The 17,969-nt window shown below is 38.5% G+C and overlaps 1 protein-coding gene across 11 annotated transcripts in view; it reads left to right on the top strand.

Annotated features, from left to right (window-relative positions):
- NEBL (nebulette) overlaps window positions 1-16,204 on the top strand; it is a 152,674-nt gene extending 136,470 nt beyond the window's left edge. For all 11 annotated transcript variants that reach the window (XM_082449655.1, XM_082449660.1, XM_082449653.1 and 8 more), the window contains 2 exons: window positions 9,221-9,327; window positions 10,836-16,204. In XM_082449655.1, the coding sequence (XP_082305781.1) occupies window positions 9,221-9,327; window positions 10,836-11,012 (284 nt within the window). In that variant the 3' untranslated portion in view covers window positions 11,013-16,204. The remainder of the gene's footprint in view (window positions 1-9,220; window positions 9,328-10,835) is intronic.
- The last annotated feature ends 1,765 nt before the right edge of the window (window positions 16,205-17,969 follow it).

Genomic DNA, 17,969 nt, shown 5'->3' with positions numbered 1-17,969 from the left:
AAATAGTTTCCTGGACTTAATTGTATTTTCAGTTAGATTCTTCGAATGTCTGTGGGAGTAGAGCTTGTCACTACGCTGATGATGACTCAAGGCAGTAACATTTTTCAGGCAGTTTCTACAGAATGACCTTGAAAATTGTTAGGTGGCGTCACGACGGGGGTCTTCGCCGCTCAGTGGGAAAGTGGTTGATTCATACTAGGAGACGTGACTTGAACATAGACCTGAAATTATTCATACAGGATGAGGTGACTGAATGACAAGCGCCCTAGGTCACGTAGGATAGCATTGGCAATGGGAAGAAGAAGCAAAGGTTAAACATGTGCGCACACACACACACTCCAGAGAATTATCAGATGCCGAAATGACCCTTAGAAGAAATCTAAAAGCCGTCGCTCCAGAAGTGATGCTACTGTCTGTGATTTGAGCTTGCTTTTCCAAAAGTGAATGAATTATTCTCACTATAATTCCTTCCAGGGATGTCCTGGCACACCTCATCAACCACAGACACAGAAACTTTTTGTGGGGTTTGTACCCCAGCGTTTACCACAGAAAAGTCAGTGACAAGTAGAGTTGCCCCTGTGAGCGTAAGAAGCCTGCTTTGCGTATCTCCCCATTCAGCCTCTTTCTTTCTTCGTTCCCTCCCTCGAACTCCTGTCTGCCCCACTGGCAGGAGTGCGTGGCTGATGCTCACTCTTCCGACTTCAGGGCAGGGCCTCCCCACTCCTAGAAGCTCCTCTCCAGGCCATAGCGCTCTTCCACATTTCTGAATTCACAATGCTTATTTGTAAATTAACCTCAAGCTATCTTGTCATTTCTTCCATGATCATTTTGGTGTGGTACAGCCCAGAGTTTGGTTTCTGGAGTCAGACTGTTGGCATTTAAATACTAGCTCCTGCATAGCTCTGATAATTTTGACCAAGTTATGAATCTTGCTAACCTTCAGACTCTCTGTCTGTAAAATGGGCATTTACCATCTGTCAAATGGTGACGATTCCACCAGCTCACGCACGTGACGCTCTAGGCACAGGGCCCCGCGTGGCATAAGGAGAGGGACCGACCGTGCCAATTTGCCCGAGACTAAGGAGGTTCCTGGGAAGCTGAACTTTCAGTGTGAAATCCGAGAAAGTCCCAAGCAAACTGAGTTAGTCCTCCTAGTTGTAAGCATTTCATTTATATTATTCAAATTTTATCGTATTCATATTTTGTATTCCTTGGGAATCCTATGTTACATCTTTCCCCCATTAAGGTTCACAGAGGCGCATACCTAGGTGCTTAAACATCTTCATGAGTACTGCATTTTCTTAAAGGAGGTTTGCAGTACTTTATAGTAATAAAATTCATAAAACACTGGAAAATTAAAACAAAGATGACATGGGAGTCTAGAAGGAGAAATTGTTAGGAATGTAGCATTGGCTTGAGAGATAATTTTTGATTTTGCAAAGACATTTTTTTAAATGTATCCCAAATGCCTAGAACACTGCAAATAATAAAAGAGGTTAACGATTACCTCCAGGAAAACATCCTACACAAAAGAAAATATAATCACAGATTGCTCCTGTTAAATCAAGAGATGAAGCAATCCCTAAGCGCTGTGTAGCTGCAGGGCTGTCTCGCCACACTTCATAAACCCAGCTGGTAAGAAAATAAAGAAACCTTTACACCCACGACACAGCAGGCAGCATGGGCTTCGTGTGGCCACAGTTCCCCTTGCCCCTCCACCCCCTGAGTCCCAAGGAAGAACGTGGCCGGTGGGTCATGGGAGCAAGCGCAGGTAGATGCTGAGCACACAGTGGATCTTTGTCACAGCTGAGAAGTGCTAAGCTTAGGAAGCTCGCAATCGTGTAAGGGGACCACTAGCAAACCTGCCCAACCTTTGCCCCACAGGGAGACATTATCTGTATCAGCCTGGTTAGGAAGCAAGTCTTCTCTGGGGAGGAAAGGGAGACTTTATTATTGCGAAGATGGTTCTTGGCTGCCCAGTCTTCCTTTCCTCTCAGATGGTGACCCGGAAGTGGGGACTTTATTAGTCCGCCCCCCCGTTGCTGGTGCCACGTGGCTCTTGCCTCACCAGGAGTGTCAAATGTTAGTCCACACCCCCACCCCCCCCCCGCCCCCAGTTATCCTGTGGTGAGCTTCCTTGTGGCTCAGCTTTCTTCCCACAATCCCCGGTTGCTTCTTGAGTCCTGGGTTAAACATTTGCCTCCACAAGTAGAAAAAAGTCATGGGGTGTGTGTGTGCTTTAGCCTGTTCAGCTGCTGTAACAGAATACCATAGACTGGGTGGATTAGAAACAACATATTTATTTCTCACAGTCCTGGAGGCTGGAAGGCAGAGATGAGAGTGCCAGCATGGTCAGGTCTGCTGAGGGCCCTCTTCTTGGTTGCAGACTGCCGTCTTCTCCTTGTGTCCTCACATGATGGAAGGAGAGCTAGCTAACTCTCTGGCCTCTTCTCATAAGGACACTTATCCCATTCATGAGGGCTCCACCCTCATGACCTAATCACCCAAAGGCCCCACCTCCAAAGACCATCACATTGTAGGGGGGGCGGTTAGGATTTCAACATATGAATTTGTGAGGATACAGACATTTAGTCCATTGCAGGGGGAGAGAGGGAATTTGGAAGTAGCGTAAATAGGGCCACATGTGCCTCTAAATTTGTGTCAGGTGGAGAAGAAGGACACCAGCAGTAGCTTAGTTGTTCTTCATCATGGCTGCCCATTTGAATCACTTGGAAGATTTAAAAAATAAAACACCAGTGTCCACTCCCTCCCACTCCCACCCCAGAGACTCTGATTTAATCTGGGGGACCTGGACATAGCATGGTTTTAAAACATCCCAGGTGAATTTAATATGCAGCCAGGGTTGAAACTCACTGCAAGTAACTGAATCCTCCTGTCTCCTCCTTTCCTTCCCACAGTTCATGGCCCATACTGGAGCTGAAAATGTAAAATATGATATAGTAATGATTGCTTTTATTTTTACATATGGCTTCCAAAGTTTGAGCAATATTTTATATCACAGTGACGACTGTGCCTGTCTCTAAAACTTGGTGGTTTTAACTCAGTGGTAGATGGTTTCACTTTTACGTTAAAGTCTGTTTATTCATAGTTTATTATGTAGCAAGGCTGTTTCTTAGGCAGTTGTCTATTCACAGCTTATCATTAAAAACCAACAACTAAAACCTAGAGGCAGTCTGGCTTGTTTCTGTTTACTGCAGGGACGGAAAAGCATTTTCTATAGTGCTAGGAATTCTCTCAGATTAAAAAATAGCATCTTGTTGCTGGATTAGGCATAATTGTTGTGGATTTAGTACCCACTGTGGCTTGTGGAGAGAGAATCAGAGGCCACGAGGACTTGAGGCCCTGGCATGGAACTCTTGGTGGCACATGCAAAAGCCATTTGAGCAAAAAGTTTCCCATCATGGGCCTATTTTATTACCAGTTAGCTGAGCCACCTTGTTCATGGCCTACATGAGATCTAGCTAGGATCTAGCTCATTATTTAATATTTACTTCAAAACTAGCAGCATCTTCATACTTTCTCTTTTATGTTTATGTCTTTGTTCAGTTTAGCAATTTTCCTGTGATTGTCTGAATAGAGATTTTTCTGTACTAGAAAAAAAAAAAAAAACCTCATTAAGTTCTTTCACATGCATTAGCTGATAAAACCATAGTCAAGTGTTAGAAAATACGATGATTTCATTGCACCTTGTATTCTTCATTGGAAAATTCCCGAGGGCTGATTTTCTCCTTATTCTAGATTTTTTAAAAAGTAAGCCTATGAGAAAAACCCCAAAATTATTTTCTCTGTACATTCTATGTCTGTAGTTAGCTAATTGCTACAGACTTAATGCTTTTGTCCCCCTGTCCAAATTCATATGTTGAAATCCTAACCCCCAATATGATAGTACTAGGAGATGGAGCCTTTGGCAGGTGATTAGGTCATGAGGGTGAAGTCCTCATGAATGGAATTTAGTGCCATTATGAAAGAGACCCCACAGAGCTCCCTCACCTCCTGCCATGTAAGGACTCAGCAAAAAGATGGCCTTCTGTGAATCAGGAAGCAGATTCTCACCAGACACCGAATCTGCTGAAGCTGTACTCTTGGACTTCCCAGTCTCCAGAACTGTGAGAAATAAATGTTTGTTGTTTAAGCCCCGCAGTTTATGGTATTTTTTTATACCCACCCCAGATGACCTAAGACATCAGTAAAGCACCATTTTTATTTTTATGTTCTGCATTTGGAGTTTGGCCATATACTATTACTCTATGGTCATTGTGAGGCTGTCAAAACCTCCACTCCTTCTGTAATGACCTGAGACTTTTATTGTGGTGTCACTGTGCAGGGATGATTGTTCTGATGCCTTCCTGCTTAATCTCCCAGCCTCTGTATTTTTATTCTATAAAGTGGGAATGACACTTGTATTAGAGTTATTCTGTTAATTAAGGGGCAATATATAAAGCACCAGGCACACGGAGGACACTTCCATAATTCTCTTTCTCTTCTCCCATCTACTCTGGGTACCTCCGCCAGAGTGGACATTTTTGGGGGTGCTTTTTCTACTTTTAATTTGGGTGAATTTCTGTGGTTCATTTACTCTAATCTTTGTATGTTTACATTGTATTTCCTTATTTTTCCAGTTTCAGATTTCTGAAGGCTCCTAAAAATTTTTCTTCCTCCATTTTTACCTTCTGTTTTATGATCTTCTTATCTACTTACTTCTTTCTTTATCTTGATTTTACCTCCTTCAATCATAAGAATAAGCCTTAATTAGAAAATATTAGTGTTGGCTGTTTATGTAAGAATTTATTGTGCACTAGAAGAGAGATTTCAGTTTTATAAATACTGTAGGACATTTCAAATAGAGCCTGAAACCCTCAGAGCTTTAGTCATCTTCCAGACCTCTGGTCAATAAATCTTACCAATGTGAAATGAAAGTTGAGTCACACTTTTGTGTTTTGTTGTTGCCTTTAGTATAATGAAAGCTACTGTTTTGTGGCTTTTATGCTATTGAAATAGAAACAGCTCAACCTCAAGACTCTTGGGTTGGAAGACCATCATACCTTTACCACCATCTGTACTAATGCCCATGGGTTAGGACTCCGAGCTTCCACAGCAAGGGATGTGGGTTCAATTCCCTGGTCAGGGGGAGCTAAGATACCGTATGCCGCTCTGTGCGGCCAAAAGAAAAAAAATGCTCATACTGTCTGACCACTAGTTTAATAAGGAGGGCACTGTGTGTTTTTCTCTTTCATAAGAAGTACTTGTTTGTTGCAAAATTAGCCTAACATCTTGCTTTTGCAAAACCCATTGAATTCCATATTTTTGTGGACAATGTCTCATACTCACATGGAATAGCTATCTTTTACCCAAATCCATAATAAACCCAATTTCCAAAGCCATTACCTGAAATTTCCTTTTGCTTGTTTCACCTGTGTTTCATAAAAAACATTCATGTAGCACAACAATAAAAAAGCAATGTTTGTGCCTCTTTTTAAATAGGGATTTGCTTTTAGTAAGTTGATTCCTCTGAGCTCTCAGTTATATTTTTCGTAGTCTTAATAGGAGCTTCCAAAAATATCTTCTATTGTACCAGGTATAAGGTTGATAACAAGTTTGATAACCCTAAAGAGACTTGCGTTAAATAATGTAAACAGAGATGGAAATGGAAATAATCAATAAAGGCATGAGGAGAGACCATAAGGACAAGGTAATTTGTATTTACTCCGAGGTTTCTCATTCTAAACTCTCCTCTCTCCAACCCACACATGTTTAGGATAAATACCTTCTTCTCCTTCTGTATTTGACAGTAGCTACAGATTCCTTTTGAAGGTCGGATTTGAACAATTGAGTAGGCATGAATTTTCATTTTTAAAAGCCAAAGTTAGAGAACACTTTTCTTTTTTTTTTAAAGGCAATGCATTCTTTTTTTTTTTTTTTTTAAATTATTTATTTATTTATTTTATTTTTAGCTGTGTTGGGTCTTCGTTTCTGTGCGAGGGCTTTCTCTAGTTGTGACAAGTGGGGGCCACTCTTCATTGCGGTGCGCGGGCCTTTCAGTGTCGCGGCCTCTCTTGTTGTGGAGCACGGGCTCCAGACGCGCAGGCTCAGCAGCTGTGGCTCACGGGCCTAGTTGCTCCGCGGCATGTGGGATCCTCCCAGCCCAGGGCTCGAACCCGTGTCCCCTGCATTGGCAGGCAGATTCTCAGCCACTGCACCACCAGGGAAGCCCTAGAACACTTTTCTTTTTCTTCTTTTTAAAAAAATTTTTTTTGGAGTATAGTTGATTTACAATGTTGTGTTAGTTTCAGGTACACGACAAAGTGAATCAGTTATACATATACATATATCCATTCGTTTTTAGATTCTTTTCCCATATAGGTTATTACAGAATATTGAGTAGAGTTCCCTGTGCTATACAGTAGGTCCTTATTAGTTATCTATTTATATATAGTAGTGTGTATATGTCAATCCCAATCTCCCAATTTATCCCCCCCCATTTCCCCTTTGGTACCGTAAGTTTGTTTTCTACATCTGTGATCCTATTTCTGTTTTGTAAATAAGTTCATTTGTACCATGTTTTTAGATTCCACATATAAGTGATATCATATGATATTTGTCTTTCTCTGTCTGACTTAGTATGGTAATCTCTAGGTCCACCCATGTTGCTGCAAATGGCATTATTTCATTCTTTTTTATGGCTGAGTAATAGTCCATTGTATATATGTACCACATCTTCTTTATCCATTCATTGGTCGATGAGCATTTAGGTTGCTTCCATGTCTTGGCTATTGTAAATAGTGCTGCAATGAACATTGGGGTGCATGTGTCTTTTTGAATTATGGTTCTGTATCTAGAGAACACTGTTAAATGACATTCTTGAGTTGTCAGTACTGATGGGTGCTAAACTGGGATTATCATGCACAACCTGTGTAAACATAAACGTGTTACAGCTGATGAGATAGCATATTTAAGAGTTTTTTCATCATTGTCCTTTCCTGATCGTTTTTTTCCCCAAAATATTTTAAGATGGTTGTGCGTGATTCTGTACATCAAAATTTAAAGACCATAGTTAAGTAGTGTAACAAAGGATTAAGTGTTTAATTCTTTATTTTAATTAATTGTCAAGGGTTACTTATTTAATCTTAAGTATTTACAAATAGATCAAAATAATAATGAAGAAATGACTTTTTTAAATGGATACAAACCAGTTCAAGACTGCTAGCCTGGGGATGCAGTTGGAGTCATTGACTAATAATGTATTTAAGGAAATGCCCTAAGTATCCTGAGCCATTTCCTTAATTGGGCAAAGGACAGATGTCCAAGGCCATCACTGCTCTAGGAGGGCAGTTAGTTTTGTCACTCCTCTTACGCCTGCGTGCTTTGAGCATAGTGGACAAGGATTATTGTTAGCATGCATGCAAGCTTACTAAGTGACAGGAAGTGTAGTAAGCTCTGTGTGTGCATGAAGTCTCTTCAATACTTGCTGAGAGTCAAGGGAGTAAATAAATGAATGGTCGTTGCTTCCAGCTTCCAACAGAAGAAAAAGCTCTTTTACTCAGCTAGTTAAGTAGGTCTAGATATTTATGGGAATTTCAGTATTTTTTCTTCATGAGTGAATTATGACAACATCCTTGACATCTATTGACGTTAATATTCAAATTGAGTTGATCATGTTAAAAAGTGCTGTTCTCTGAAGTATTTGATGTTTAATCACTTTATAATATACTACAATCCAAGTAAAGATCTTTCTCGAGAAAGACATTAAATAAACACAGTTGTAACAACATTGTAACATGAATTAATTCAAGAACTATTTTAAAAATCCCCATTTAACCTAATATCATTATTATCTGGAGAACAGTTTAATGATTTGTAATTTTCTGATGATTAAACTTCTTTAAAGTTTGATGTTCTCATATATCATTAGAATGAGTGTGCCACTTATAAAATATTAAATATTCATAATACCCAAGAATTACATCTGCTTTATTCTTTTATTATAACTGTCCTGAATAAATCAACCCATGATAATTACTTTATATACTCAACCTGATTGAACAAAGATGGCAACCTATTGTGGGTTTTTATAGCACATATATCATAAAAGTTTTGCTAGTGCATCATATAATTATTCAAACCACAACGAAGGGCATGCCTACTAAAATACCTTCATTTATAGCCCATGATTCTGGTTACAAATACTTAAACACACACTACTGATGTTGTAGGGTTTTATCTAGCTTCTGTATTGGTTTCTCTAGAATTCAGTTTTCTTCAAAACAGTAACTATGTCTTTTGAATGTCATTAATTAGTGGTGAGAACAGCACAAACTAAGTGAATACTATCTTTTTTTATGTATTATAGAAGGATAATGTTTATGAAATTCTTTAAGTGGTTTCGTTCCTCAGGCTTTCATAACATTATCCAGCTAACTTATAGACAAAAATAAAATAGATAATTCATAATATTCTAAGTAAAATTTTCTTTTAAGGCTTAACAAACATTTGTTGCTAAACATGCTATGTTTACCATCTTTGTAAAGGTAATATTCAACAGTATGTCTCAAAATATTGAAAGCACCCGTTATTGAATATCCTGTGAAAACGCTTATACCCTGTCATTGACAATCCAATTAAATTCCTTTAAATTTCTTTTTTTTTTATTGAGGTATAGTTGATTTACAATGCTGTGTTAGTTTCAGGTGTACAGCACAGTGATTCAGTTATGCATATATATGTAAACCTGTTCTTTTTCAGATTCTTTTCCCTTATAGGTTATTATAAAATATTGAGTATAATTCCCGTGCTATACAGTAGGTCCTTGTTGTAAATTCCTTTAAATTTCTAATTTTTATTTTGGAAAATACCTACAAGGATCACATGGCCAAATGAAAACAGGATTTTGTTAAGGGATTGCGGGAAATTTTTGTTTTGTATTTGTGTTGTTTTAACATAGCATCTGCAATAGACTAATACAAATATTTCTAACATATTTAACTGCATGTTAAACTGATTACCTGTATATGTCCTTAATTACTGAAATTTATACTGCTCTAGAGATCACTTATAATATCACTCTTCAAATTTCACATGACACTGAAAATGACATTTTGTTTCAGAAATGTCTAGCAGAGCATGGGGTCACTTGAGGGCTTGGGAGGGGTACTTCGAGACTCGGTTTAAGGATTCTTTGTGTGTGTGTCTGTTTAATGTCCAGCACCTGTTCTTCCTGGAGCCTACCAGCAAAGCCATTCTCAAGGGTATGGGTACATGCATCAGACCAGCTTGTCATCCATGAGGTCAATGCAGCATTCACCAAATCTAGTAAGTGCCCATTTGAAGCGTTCCTCCTTCCCTGGTCTTCATATTTTTCCCCAGAATATAAATGCACATAGAATACAGTTGAATTGAATATGGTACATTTTTTTATATAAAGGGTAAATGACAATGTGTTGCATTTTTACAAGCTTCCCTAAGGAAGTGGAAGACATGTAGGGGTAAACCGTTGAGAAGGGAAGGCACGATAAGAAAACATGTAAACAGTAAAACATACAAAGACTCTACCGGTACTATATCCTAATTGTTACCTCATGATTGGAAGTAGTCAACTATGGTCTTCATTCAGTAAAAAAAAGCACAAATATCTGGTCATGTTAACTAGTTAATCAAAATGGCCACTGAGAGCTAAATGACACAGCCAACATGTGTCTTTGACTCCTCCTCTGGAAATCTTGGAGTGCTGATTCATTCACTGAATGTAAGGTTTGGAAGCAGTGTTCCGGGTCATTTAGTCAAATGTGGCATCTTCTGCTGAAATTGCTTCTCCAGGCTCCCGACACAGTCCCTTGGCCTTTGCCTGTGCACTTAGAAACAGGTGGCCCTTCTAAGCTTGTAAAATACCTTTTTTAAAATGTATTTTTGTTGAAGTATAGTTGACTTACAATATTATATTAGTTTCAGGTATACAACATAGTGATTTGGTGTTTTTATAGATTATGCACCATTAAAGTTATTATAATATTATTGACTTTTTCTGGGCTATACATCACACGTCTGTGACCTACTTATTTTTTATAACTGGTAGTAAGGTATCTTTATTCACTCTAAAGTTCTTTGCATCTCAGCCAGTTTCCTCAGTCTATGAATACACTTGATTTTGAGATTGTCTGATATTATTAGCTAAACTCTTGGCCTCAGATGAAAACAAATATAGTAAAACTCATTTTAAAAATTTCCTCATTATAACAAGGATTTAATTATATGTACTTAAATATTCAGGACATTTATATGCTAAATTTCTATCACTGTGATACAAAAACCTATTGAGTATATTATGGATTTTTTCTTTTATTTGTTTTAAATATTTTTAAGAGGAAACAAAAATTTTTAGTAAAGTTCATTACCTCTGCCAGGGGACCGACGGTAGTGATTTGGCAGTGACTTGGAGCTGTCTGCCACTATGGTGGGTTTTGTTCTCTGAAAAATGTGGACTAGGGGAGAATCTACATAATCTAAGGTCTCTGGGCTTATCTGAAGCTGGGGGAGTGGCTTTACTGCTTCAGAGCTTACTTTTTGACGGGCTAGCTATTGTATTCAGCGGCTTGCTCTGGCCCCATTCTGGCCCCCAGTATTACGTCTTTTGCCAGACTAGTAACCTTGAGATGAACACAGTCAGGACAGACAGTACGCTCTGGTTTGCAGGACTCCAGAAATAGATGTGCTTGGGAAGACTGCTGATAGTTACTTTATGCGTGGGTTGGTTTGTTGCGATCAGCATTTGCGGCCGTGACTATGTTGGTGTCCATCGTGTGACCCCGTCTTTCCTTCCTCAGAGGACGTACCGAGCCATGTACGATTACAGTGCCCAGGATGAAGATGAAGTCTCCTTCAGGGATGGCGACTACATCGTCAACGTGCAGCCCATCGACGACGGCTGGATGTACGGCACGGTGCAGAGAACTGGGAAAACCGGGATGCTTCCGGCGAATTACATTGAGTTTGTTAATTAATCATTTTTCCTTGCCCTTTGAGCTTTGTTCTAATGTACACTAAACGTAATCTTTTTAAAAGATAGACGATACTTTTAAGACAACTTGGCAGTTATTTTACAGTAATCTATCCTTCCTTTGACAATTAGACACGCAGGTACCAGGAAGAAGGAATGACTTCTGGGCTGAAAACAGCAGCATTTTCGGTGATTCGTATAAACAAAATAATTAGGTCTGGAGACCTGGTGCTGCTAATTGTGTTAATGGTTTCCTTTGATTGGCTATCGTGAACCCTTCTGGGGAAATGTATTTTTGTAGACTTTAATAGAGACGTTGATTGTCCCTTAAATGTCACAAGTATATGAAATTTCTTCGCTGTCACTTTGGAATCACCAGAAGCCAGTCCTCTTAATTCAGTAACACAGCCGATAATTTAAAAACCATTTAGCTTTTGAGTCACGAGGCAATTTCCAATTCAAGTGAAAATTGCCTAAATATATTAAATGTAAGCAGTGGCAGAATGACAGTTTGGTTAAAATTATATTGACTGGTGGCCTTAGGGATCTAGAAACTTCTACTGAACAAAGAAATTTCCTTGTTCCCTGGGCCAACTTGGGTCTATTTATTTCTCATTTGTACCAAGGTGTATCCTACTCTCCATTTACATTCTATGGACCTAAGTATATGCTTGGCTGCATAGAATGTCAGGACCAAATAACTTCACAGCTACTCTACAAAGGGCAAATTTTAAGGTCATCTATATTATTTCCCTAATACTAATAGCCTTTACCCTGTTGCATGTCATGTAGGTTCAAGCTTCTGTAACATAGGCAGCTGCACTGCCTGTTCCTGTTATTAAAACAAAAAGTGTGGCCGATATCTAAAAGCCCTTTCCTCTAGTTGCCAGCTCATCAGAAAAACATAACTTGAAAAGTTGCTTGAGATTCTCTTGCCGCATTGCACTCTAGATTTGAAGGATTTACACCTTAGGAAATAGATGTATACTCTAGCAAATAAGTGATTTAGGTGTTTATTGAACAGCTTTCATTAACTTAACGCCGCTATTGATTTAAAAGCAAAGAAAACTTCATAAAAGCCAGTTACAAAGTTGGAATATGAAGTGTGCTGGGGGAAGCCAGCGAACAAAAGATTACCAGCTCTGCACACAGAGACAGGTGATCTGGTTTCTTATTTGGGAAAATGGTATTCAGATTCTGGAATGGAAATCTAGTCACTGAAACCGCTTAATGAAAAGACTTCCTTTCCACTTTCTGGTTTTTATTTTGTAAATCACATCCAGGGGTGAGATTGGGATGTCACCAGAGATTTGAGGTACAGGCCCAACAGGTTGTTCATTAAAAAAGAGATCGTTGTCACATTTTCATTTCCAAATGAGTGACTTTGCAGGCTCTTGCTGGATTCACAGCCGTGACCGTCATGTAGTGAAGTTTTACCTGGAGTCCACAGTCAAGATCACTGGAGAGACTAAGGTCCATCAGCAACTCTGTGTTTTTCTGACCATGCGGTTAGTGAGACTTGCAACAGGGTAGCAGTCATGTAGGGTCTGACTCTATAGCTGTAATGAAACTGAAAAAGTAAAGTTACAAAAATGTAATCAAATGTGTGGGCCTTGGGGCTTTCTGCCTTAATGATATATTCAAAGAAATTAACAAAATATGCTGTAAAACATCTTCTACTGAAATGTTTATTGGTCCAAAGGCAAATGTTAATTCATTTACACCTTTGAAAAGTAAGCACATCATTTTGAAAATCTGTAGTCTTATTTTTATTGGGCTAAAAGAGTAATTAAATAAGCTTTATTACATTCAAGCTGCATCTACATGACACTGATGTAAAATTGAAGAGAGAAATTAAGGCAAATAACTAGAGATTTTTTGAGGGGGTTTTACATATTACCACATAGCCAGCTTGGCTGATTTTCTATCATTGAAATGACCAGTTGTGATTCAACTGATTAAGCCCCATATCGATCTTGGTGTCTTATACAAAAACCTGCAAAGACAAGCAGAACTTGCAATATTCTTGCAAAAATTTCTGTGCATTAAAACTGAGGGCAATAAGCTTGCTTAGTTTTATTACACCATTAAGTAAATATTTAAGATTCACCCAGACAGACTACTTTTTTGTGATTATAAAAGAGTAGTTGTTGATTAAATTTGCAGATGAAATGTAAGACGGGTACAATTTTTGATAAATAGCACATTTACAGGAAGCTCAAAGGAAACCGATTTGAAATGAAGATTATAATCGGGGAAGTAACCACAAAGTAACAGCTTGATGTTTCATTGTTTTTCTCATCCACTGATTTCAAAATCAGATTCACTGAATGTAAACGTCAATACTTATTTGGGGAATAATTCTCCTAAAATTTTTAGCTTCACATAATGTTTGCATAGTAAAATGTTTCTGCTTTCCAGCCTTTAGGAATTAAGATCGGATCAGAATTTAACTAGAGGGCAGTTATTTTACAGTGAAGACTGAGGGAGAACAAGTTGCACATGTTCCTGATGCTGTGATTTGATAGTGTTGTCACCATTACTAAAGCCTGTCAGGATATTAAGCATCTCAGCAGAAATATAGGAAACAATAGATGTATAAAACCAAAGTGCTATTTTTACAGCATCATTTTCAAAACTGTACTCTCGAACAACTTTTCCCCTTTCCACACTCCCCCTCTCGCCTTCGATTTGGCAACAGGCAGATGCTACATATAACGCTGACAACTCAAGGAGGGTTTCAAAAACAATCCTTTTAAAAATCAAGTTAAAGAAGACTGTGTAAAGGCCCGAGCACAGAGAGCATGCACCTGATTTTCTAAATGTGTTCTCAAACCTGATAAAAGCACAAGGGCAGTTTGATACGCTTTTCAAAGTTCCGAAAACAGAGCTGTACGTGGATCATCTCTCTCTTGAGAAGAGCGTGGCAACAGAATATATCGCTTTTGGTGTAAGTTTTTGTAGTAGGCGTTTTTACTAATTCTCGTTCTTTGGGAAAGCTTTCTGTTTCTAACCTGTGGCAAGACAGAGTCTTCATGTCTTCTTGTGATTGTTTACACATCCGCAGAGTAGCCCACTTTGAAATATTTATCTGGTTGTCAGATCTCCGCGCTGTCCCTGCATCTTCTCAGGCCTCCCCCACCTCAGAGACCACACAGGAATTTGCAAGCACAATTCCCAGGAGCACCTTGTATGAATATGGATGCAATTAGACCAGCCCCTCTCTTGCCACCAGGTTCATTGCATGAGGATGACGAAGATACAGTTTCGCCAGTCTCGCCACACAGTCTTTCTTTCCTTATCCTGCATGTTGAGCTAGACAACACTCGGGGATTTGGGAAGCAGACTTTTCTAAACACACAGTGGAAGCTCAAGAGGTGCACCTCTTTTTCAGGTTTGTCCATCTCCAGTGGAATGTTTTTGATGAAAAGATAAAGAAAATGTGTGTGATCCTTTAATAACACCTCCCTATATAAAGTGGATATATTAATAGTTTATACGAAAATTATAATATAGAGATATAACAAAAATATAGGTGCCTTTTTGATTACCCTTGTTTATTCACTGTGGTCTTGGAAAGAAAACCAAGCAAGCAAGCTTCTGCCTATTCTATAGTAATATTTTATTATATGATTGGTATTTTTTATGGTGGGGAAGTGAGATGCTCCTGACAGATATGAAAGGTGATAGATGATTGTATTTTGCCTCTAGAGGTTTAGAAAATACTGACTTCTTCCGTCTATTTCTGAAAGGTTCTTTGTGGATTTATATATAGTTGAGATGCATAAACATTAACTTTAGGTTTCAGATTTAAAATACCTATTGTAAGATAGAAGAATTATGTTATGAGGCTGAATTCATGAACAAGATGAAATTCGCTTCATAAATTCATTATACCGTAGCTATTTGCTTCTGATAATCTGAAAGTGGCTAGAGTACGGTTGTTTGGGGTAACTCGACATGGAGGTGAGAAAGCTTTAGTTAATAAGAAGCTGTGTAAACCAAGTTAAGAATGCTAAAATGAAGGTCTGTTTCTGAAGTATTCCATGCCCGTTAGGGTTCTTTCCAGGCACTGTCAACCAGTGCTGATCCAAAAAAAATCAAGACACTGTACGATGCTTCTGTGGCCATCATTCCCTGATCCACAGGCCTGGAGTGACCCCTAAGGCAAATCTCCTCCCCAGTTGTCCTTGTTACTTCAGTATCTTCATGGGAATTCCATATGCTTTTTGTGTTTGATATGTGGTATTCAATTTGCATAGTATATACTTCTTTGTAATCCAGTTGCTGTTAAGAATGATTTATCTTAAAGGAAAAGAGAAAACTGCATCATAGTTCCCTTCTTCAGTGTTCATACAGTGAACTGCTGAGCATTTAGAAGCAGCACCGAGTGTGTTACAGGAGGGGTGTGGAATCATTGGTCTTTGACCTGTGATTAAAACCCAAAATTGAATCATTGTGCAGATTGGCTTCTCTTTGCTTCAAAATATGTAGCATTGTGGTTGATGATTCATTTGCAAGATTGTTCTAACTTTGAGAGCCTACAGTTTTACAGGAGACACTTCATGTTTTTAAAATGAAGGGGCTTACAGAACAATACAATGTTATTAATGTAATCTGGCTTTTGTTATGCAAATTGTTAACACCAGCTATTAAAATATATTTTAGTAGAAATGCTTTAATTCATGGTTTTTTCCTCTACACTGTGAATCTTTAAGCCTTGGTGAACTAGAGCAACATCTTGCTGCCCACAGGACTAACCTATGCAAACTAGTTCACATTTCAGTGGATGTCACAGTAATTGTGTAGCAAGACGTTATTTCCCCCTGCATAATGGACAGCGGCATTGAAATAACACATTAAGCCTAGCATCATGTATGTATAGATAGTTACTCACAGACCCTTCTTGGCTACCATAATCATTAGTATTACCATTCGTGTAAGAGCAGATCGCTGATTTATCTGTTAAAACGACGTCAACAATGTCAGAACAAGAATGACAGATGGATGCGTCGACCTTGGCTTCCAAGTGGTCCCTGCAAGCGTTCTCCTGTGATAGAACCGCGTTCTCAGATGCGCTCTCTCCAGGGTATTATTATTCTGTGTCTTCTTTCTGTATTTGTAAAACATTATAACGCTTTAATTTCCTATCTCTACACATTCGGTTTGCTTAAATAAATGCAGGATATAACAAAATGGTTCCACTTGTTGGTTCTCACCTTGGTTTCTTGGAGCAGGGGTCATTGGTAACACCCTGGGCATGGGTTTATCGAGACAACTCACGTCAGATGGCCTCGAAGGTCTGTGGTGGCCTCAGTGCACTTACCTTGGTGAGTCATTCAGAATGTGTCTTCTCCCCCCCAAATAAACTTAGCTTTAAATTATAACAATATATGCTTTTGCAAGCTCAAGTCTCCTTCTGATTTTATATCAAAGTACTATAGTAATACATCATCATAGTTCACTTCTTTCAAGGTTAAATTCCTCATATGTCCTCAATAGTACAGTTTTAATTTTCTTGTATTTGTAAGATGAAAGAAACAGCTTGCAGCAAAGAATAGAAAATGCACAAACTGAGTGCATGAAACAGGGAGATGCTCTGATTTCCCAGCTCAGAAGGGCTCATTTATCATAGAGGAGAATTGCTTTTTTCCTAAGTTTCCCATAGTTGGAAAAAGTGAGTTACTTCCTTTTTTTGCCCTCATATAAATCTACTGAGACTAGGATCTTAGCTTTATTGCGTTATTTTGTAAAAGTTCCTCTTTGATGGTGCCTAAACCCTCCTAACTGTAAACTGATAAACTCTGCTGCTGACACATTTAGTGCTCTTGCCCATAGAATAAACACTCTTCCGAGTCTTGAATTTTGTGTTTCTCATATTCCAAAAGTATGAAATGAATATTTGTATGATATTAATCAGCAGACATACTGATAATATTTCAAATGACAAAACAGCTTGCTTCTTTATTTATTTATTTATTTGAAGAATTTACTTTTTTTCTCTCTCTCGAAGTCTTTTTTTCCCCACCATGCTCACAAATTTTACTCTTTGGAACCCGACCCACAGAGAAATGAGTCACTTAGTAAGATTTTTTTTTTTTTCTGAATTAAAATAATTTAGGTTTAGAATAAACTATGCTTATATTTTTATTAACTTAAAAATTAGTTGTACAGGTAATTGAGACATACGTGACCACTAGAAGTCTACCAAAGTAACTTTTTACAAAAATACTTATACATAATAAATTGAAAAGTAGGTAAAAGGAAAGTTTTATTCCTTTCTTTATGTAATTTGCTTCTCCTAAGAGGGGGGATTGAATAGAGTTTTGTGATGGCAGAAAACTGGATATGGTCCAAGTGTGAACTTCAACTACTTTCTGCAGTTCTAAGCAAAATTCTCAGGCCTTTGTCCATTTATATTTGTACTTGGGAGCAGCAGAGTTCTGATGAAAAATAGAATGAGAAAGTGGGTTTAAAGGGTGAAAAGTCAATATTAGAACAAAGGACCCAGTTACTGATTTTGTATTTATACCGTGGCATTTTGATCTTTGCTTTCACTTTTTTTTAAAAGTAGCAAACATGAAAGAGAATAATAGACTAAAATAGAGAAATTAGCAAAATCTGAATGCCTGTTATTTCACTTGAGAAAATAAGGAACTTTTCTGCATCCCAAATTTAGTTATTCGATTGCTTTTAAAATGAACTCGTTTCTGGTTCTTGAGCCAGGATAGCCCCACTTTTTCCAGAGGGTTTCTACCCAAGGCCACGTGGCCCTTATTAACTTTTGTTATCTCGCCACTCGTGACAGGCGGCTGGATGGAGGTGACCCATCTATAGCATGCCCAGGAGCCCTTGACAGGAGCCCCACAAGAACTTTGCCCAACAGGGGTGATGGTCACTGAACCTGTCCACATCTCCCTGAGGAGCCCAAGTTCACAATATAGAGCAGGTTGGTTAACTG

Source organism: Balaenoptera physalus (assembly GCF_965194825.1).
Source record: "Balaenoptera physalus genome assembly, chromosome: 2".
NCBI classification, from domain to species: Eukaryota; Metazoa; Chordata; class Mammalia; order Artiodactyla; family Balaenopteridae; genus Balaenoptera; species Balaenoptera physalus.
The sequence above is the reverse complement of the archived record's forward strand: the minus strand, read 5'-3'. Positions and strand labels throughout refer to the sequence as shown.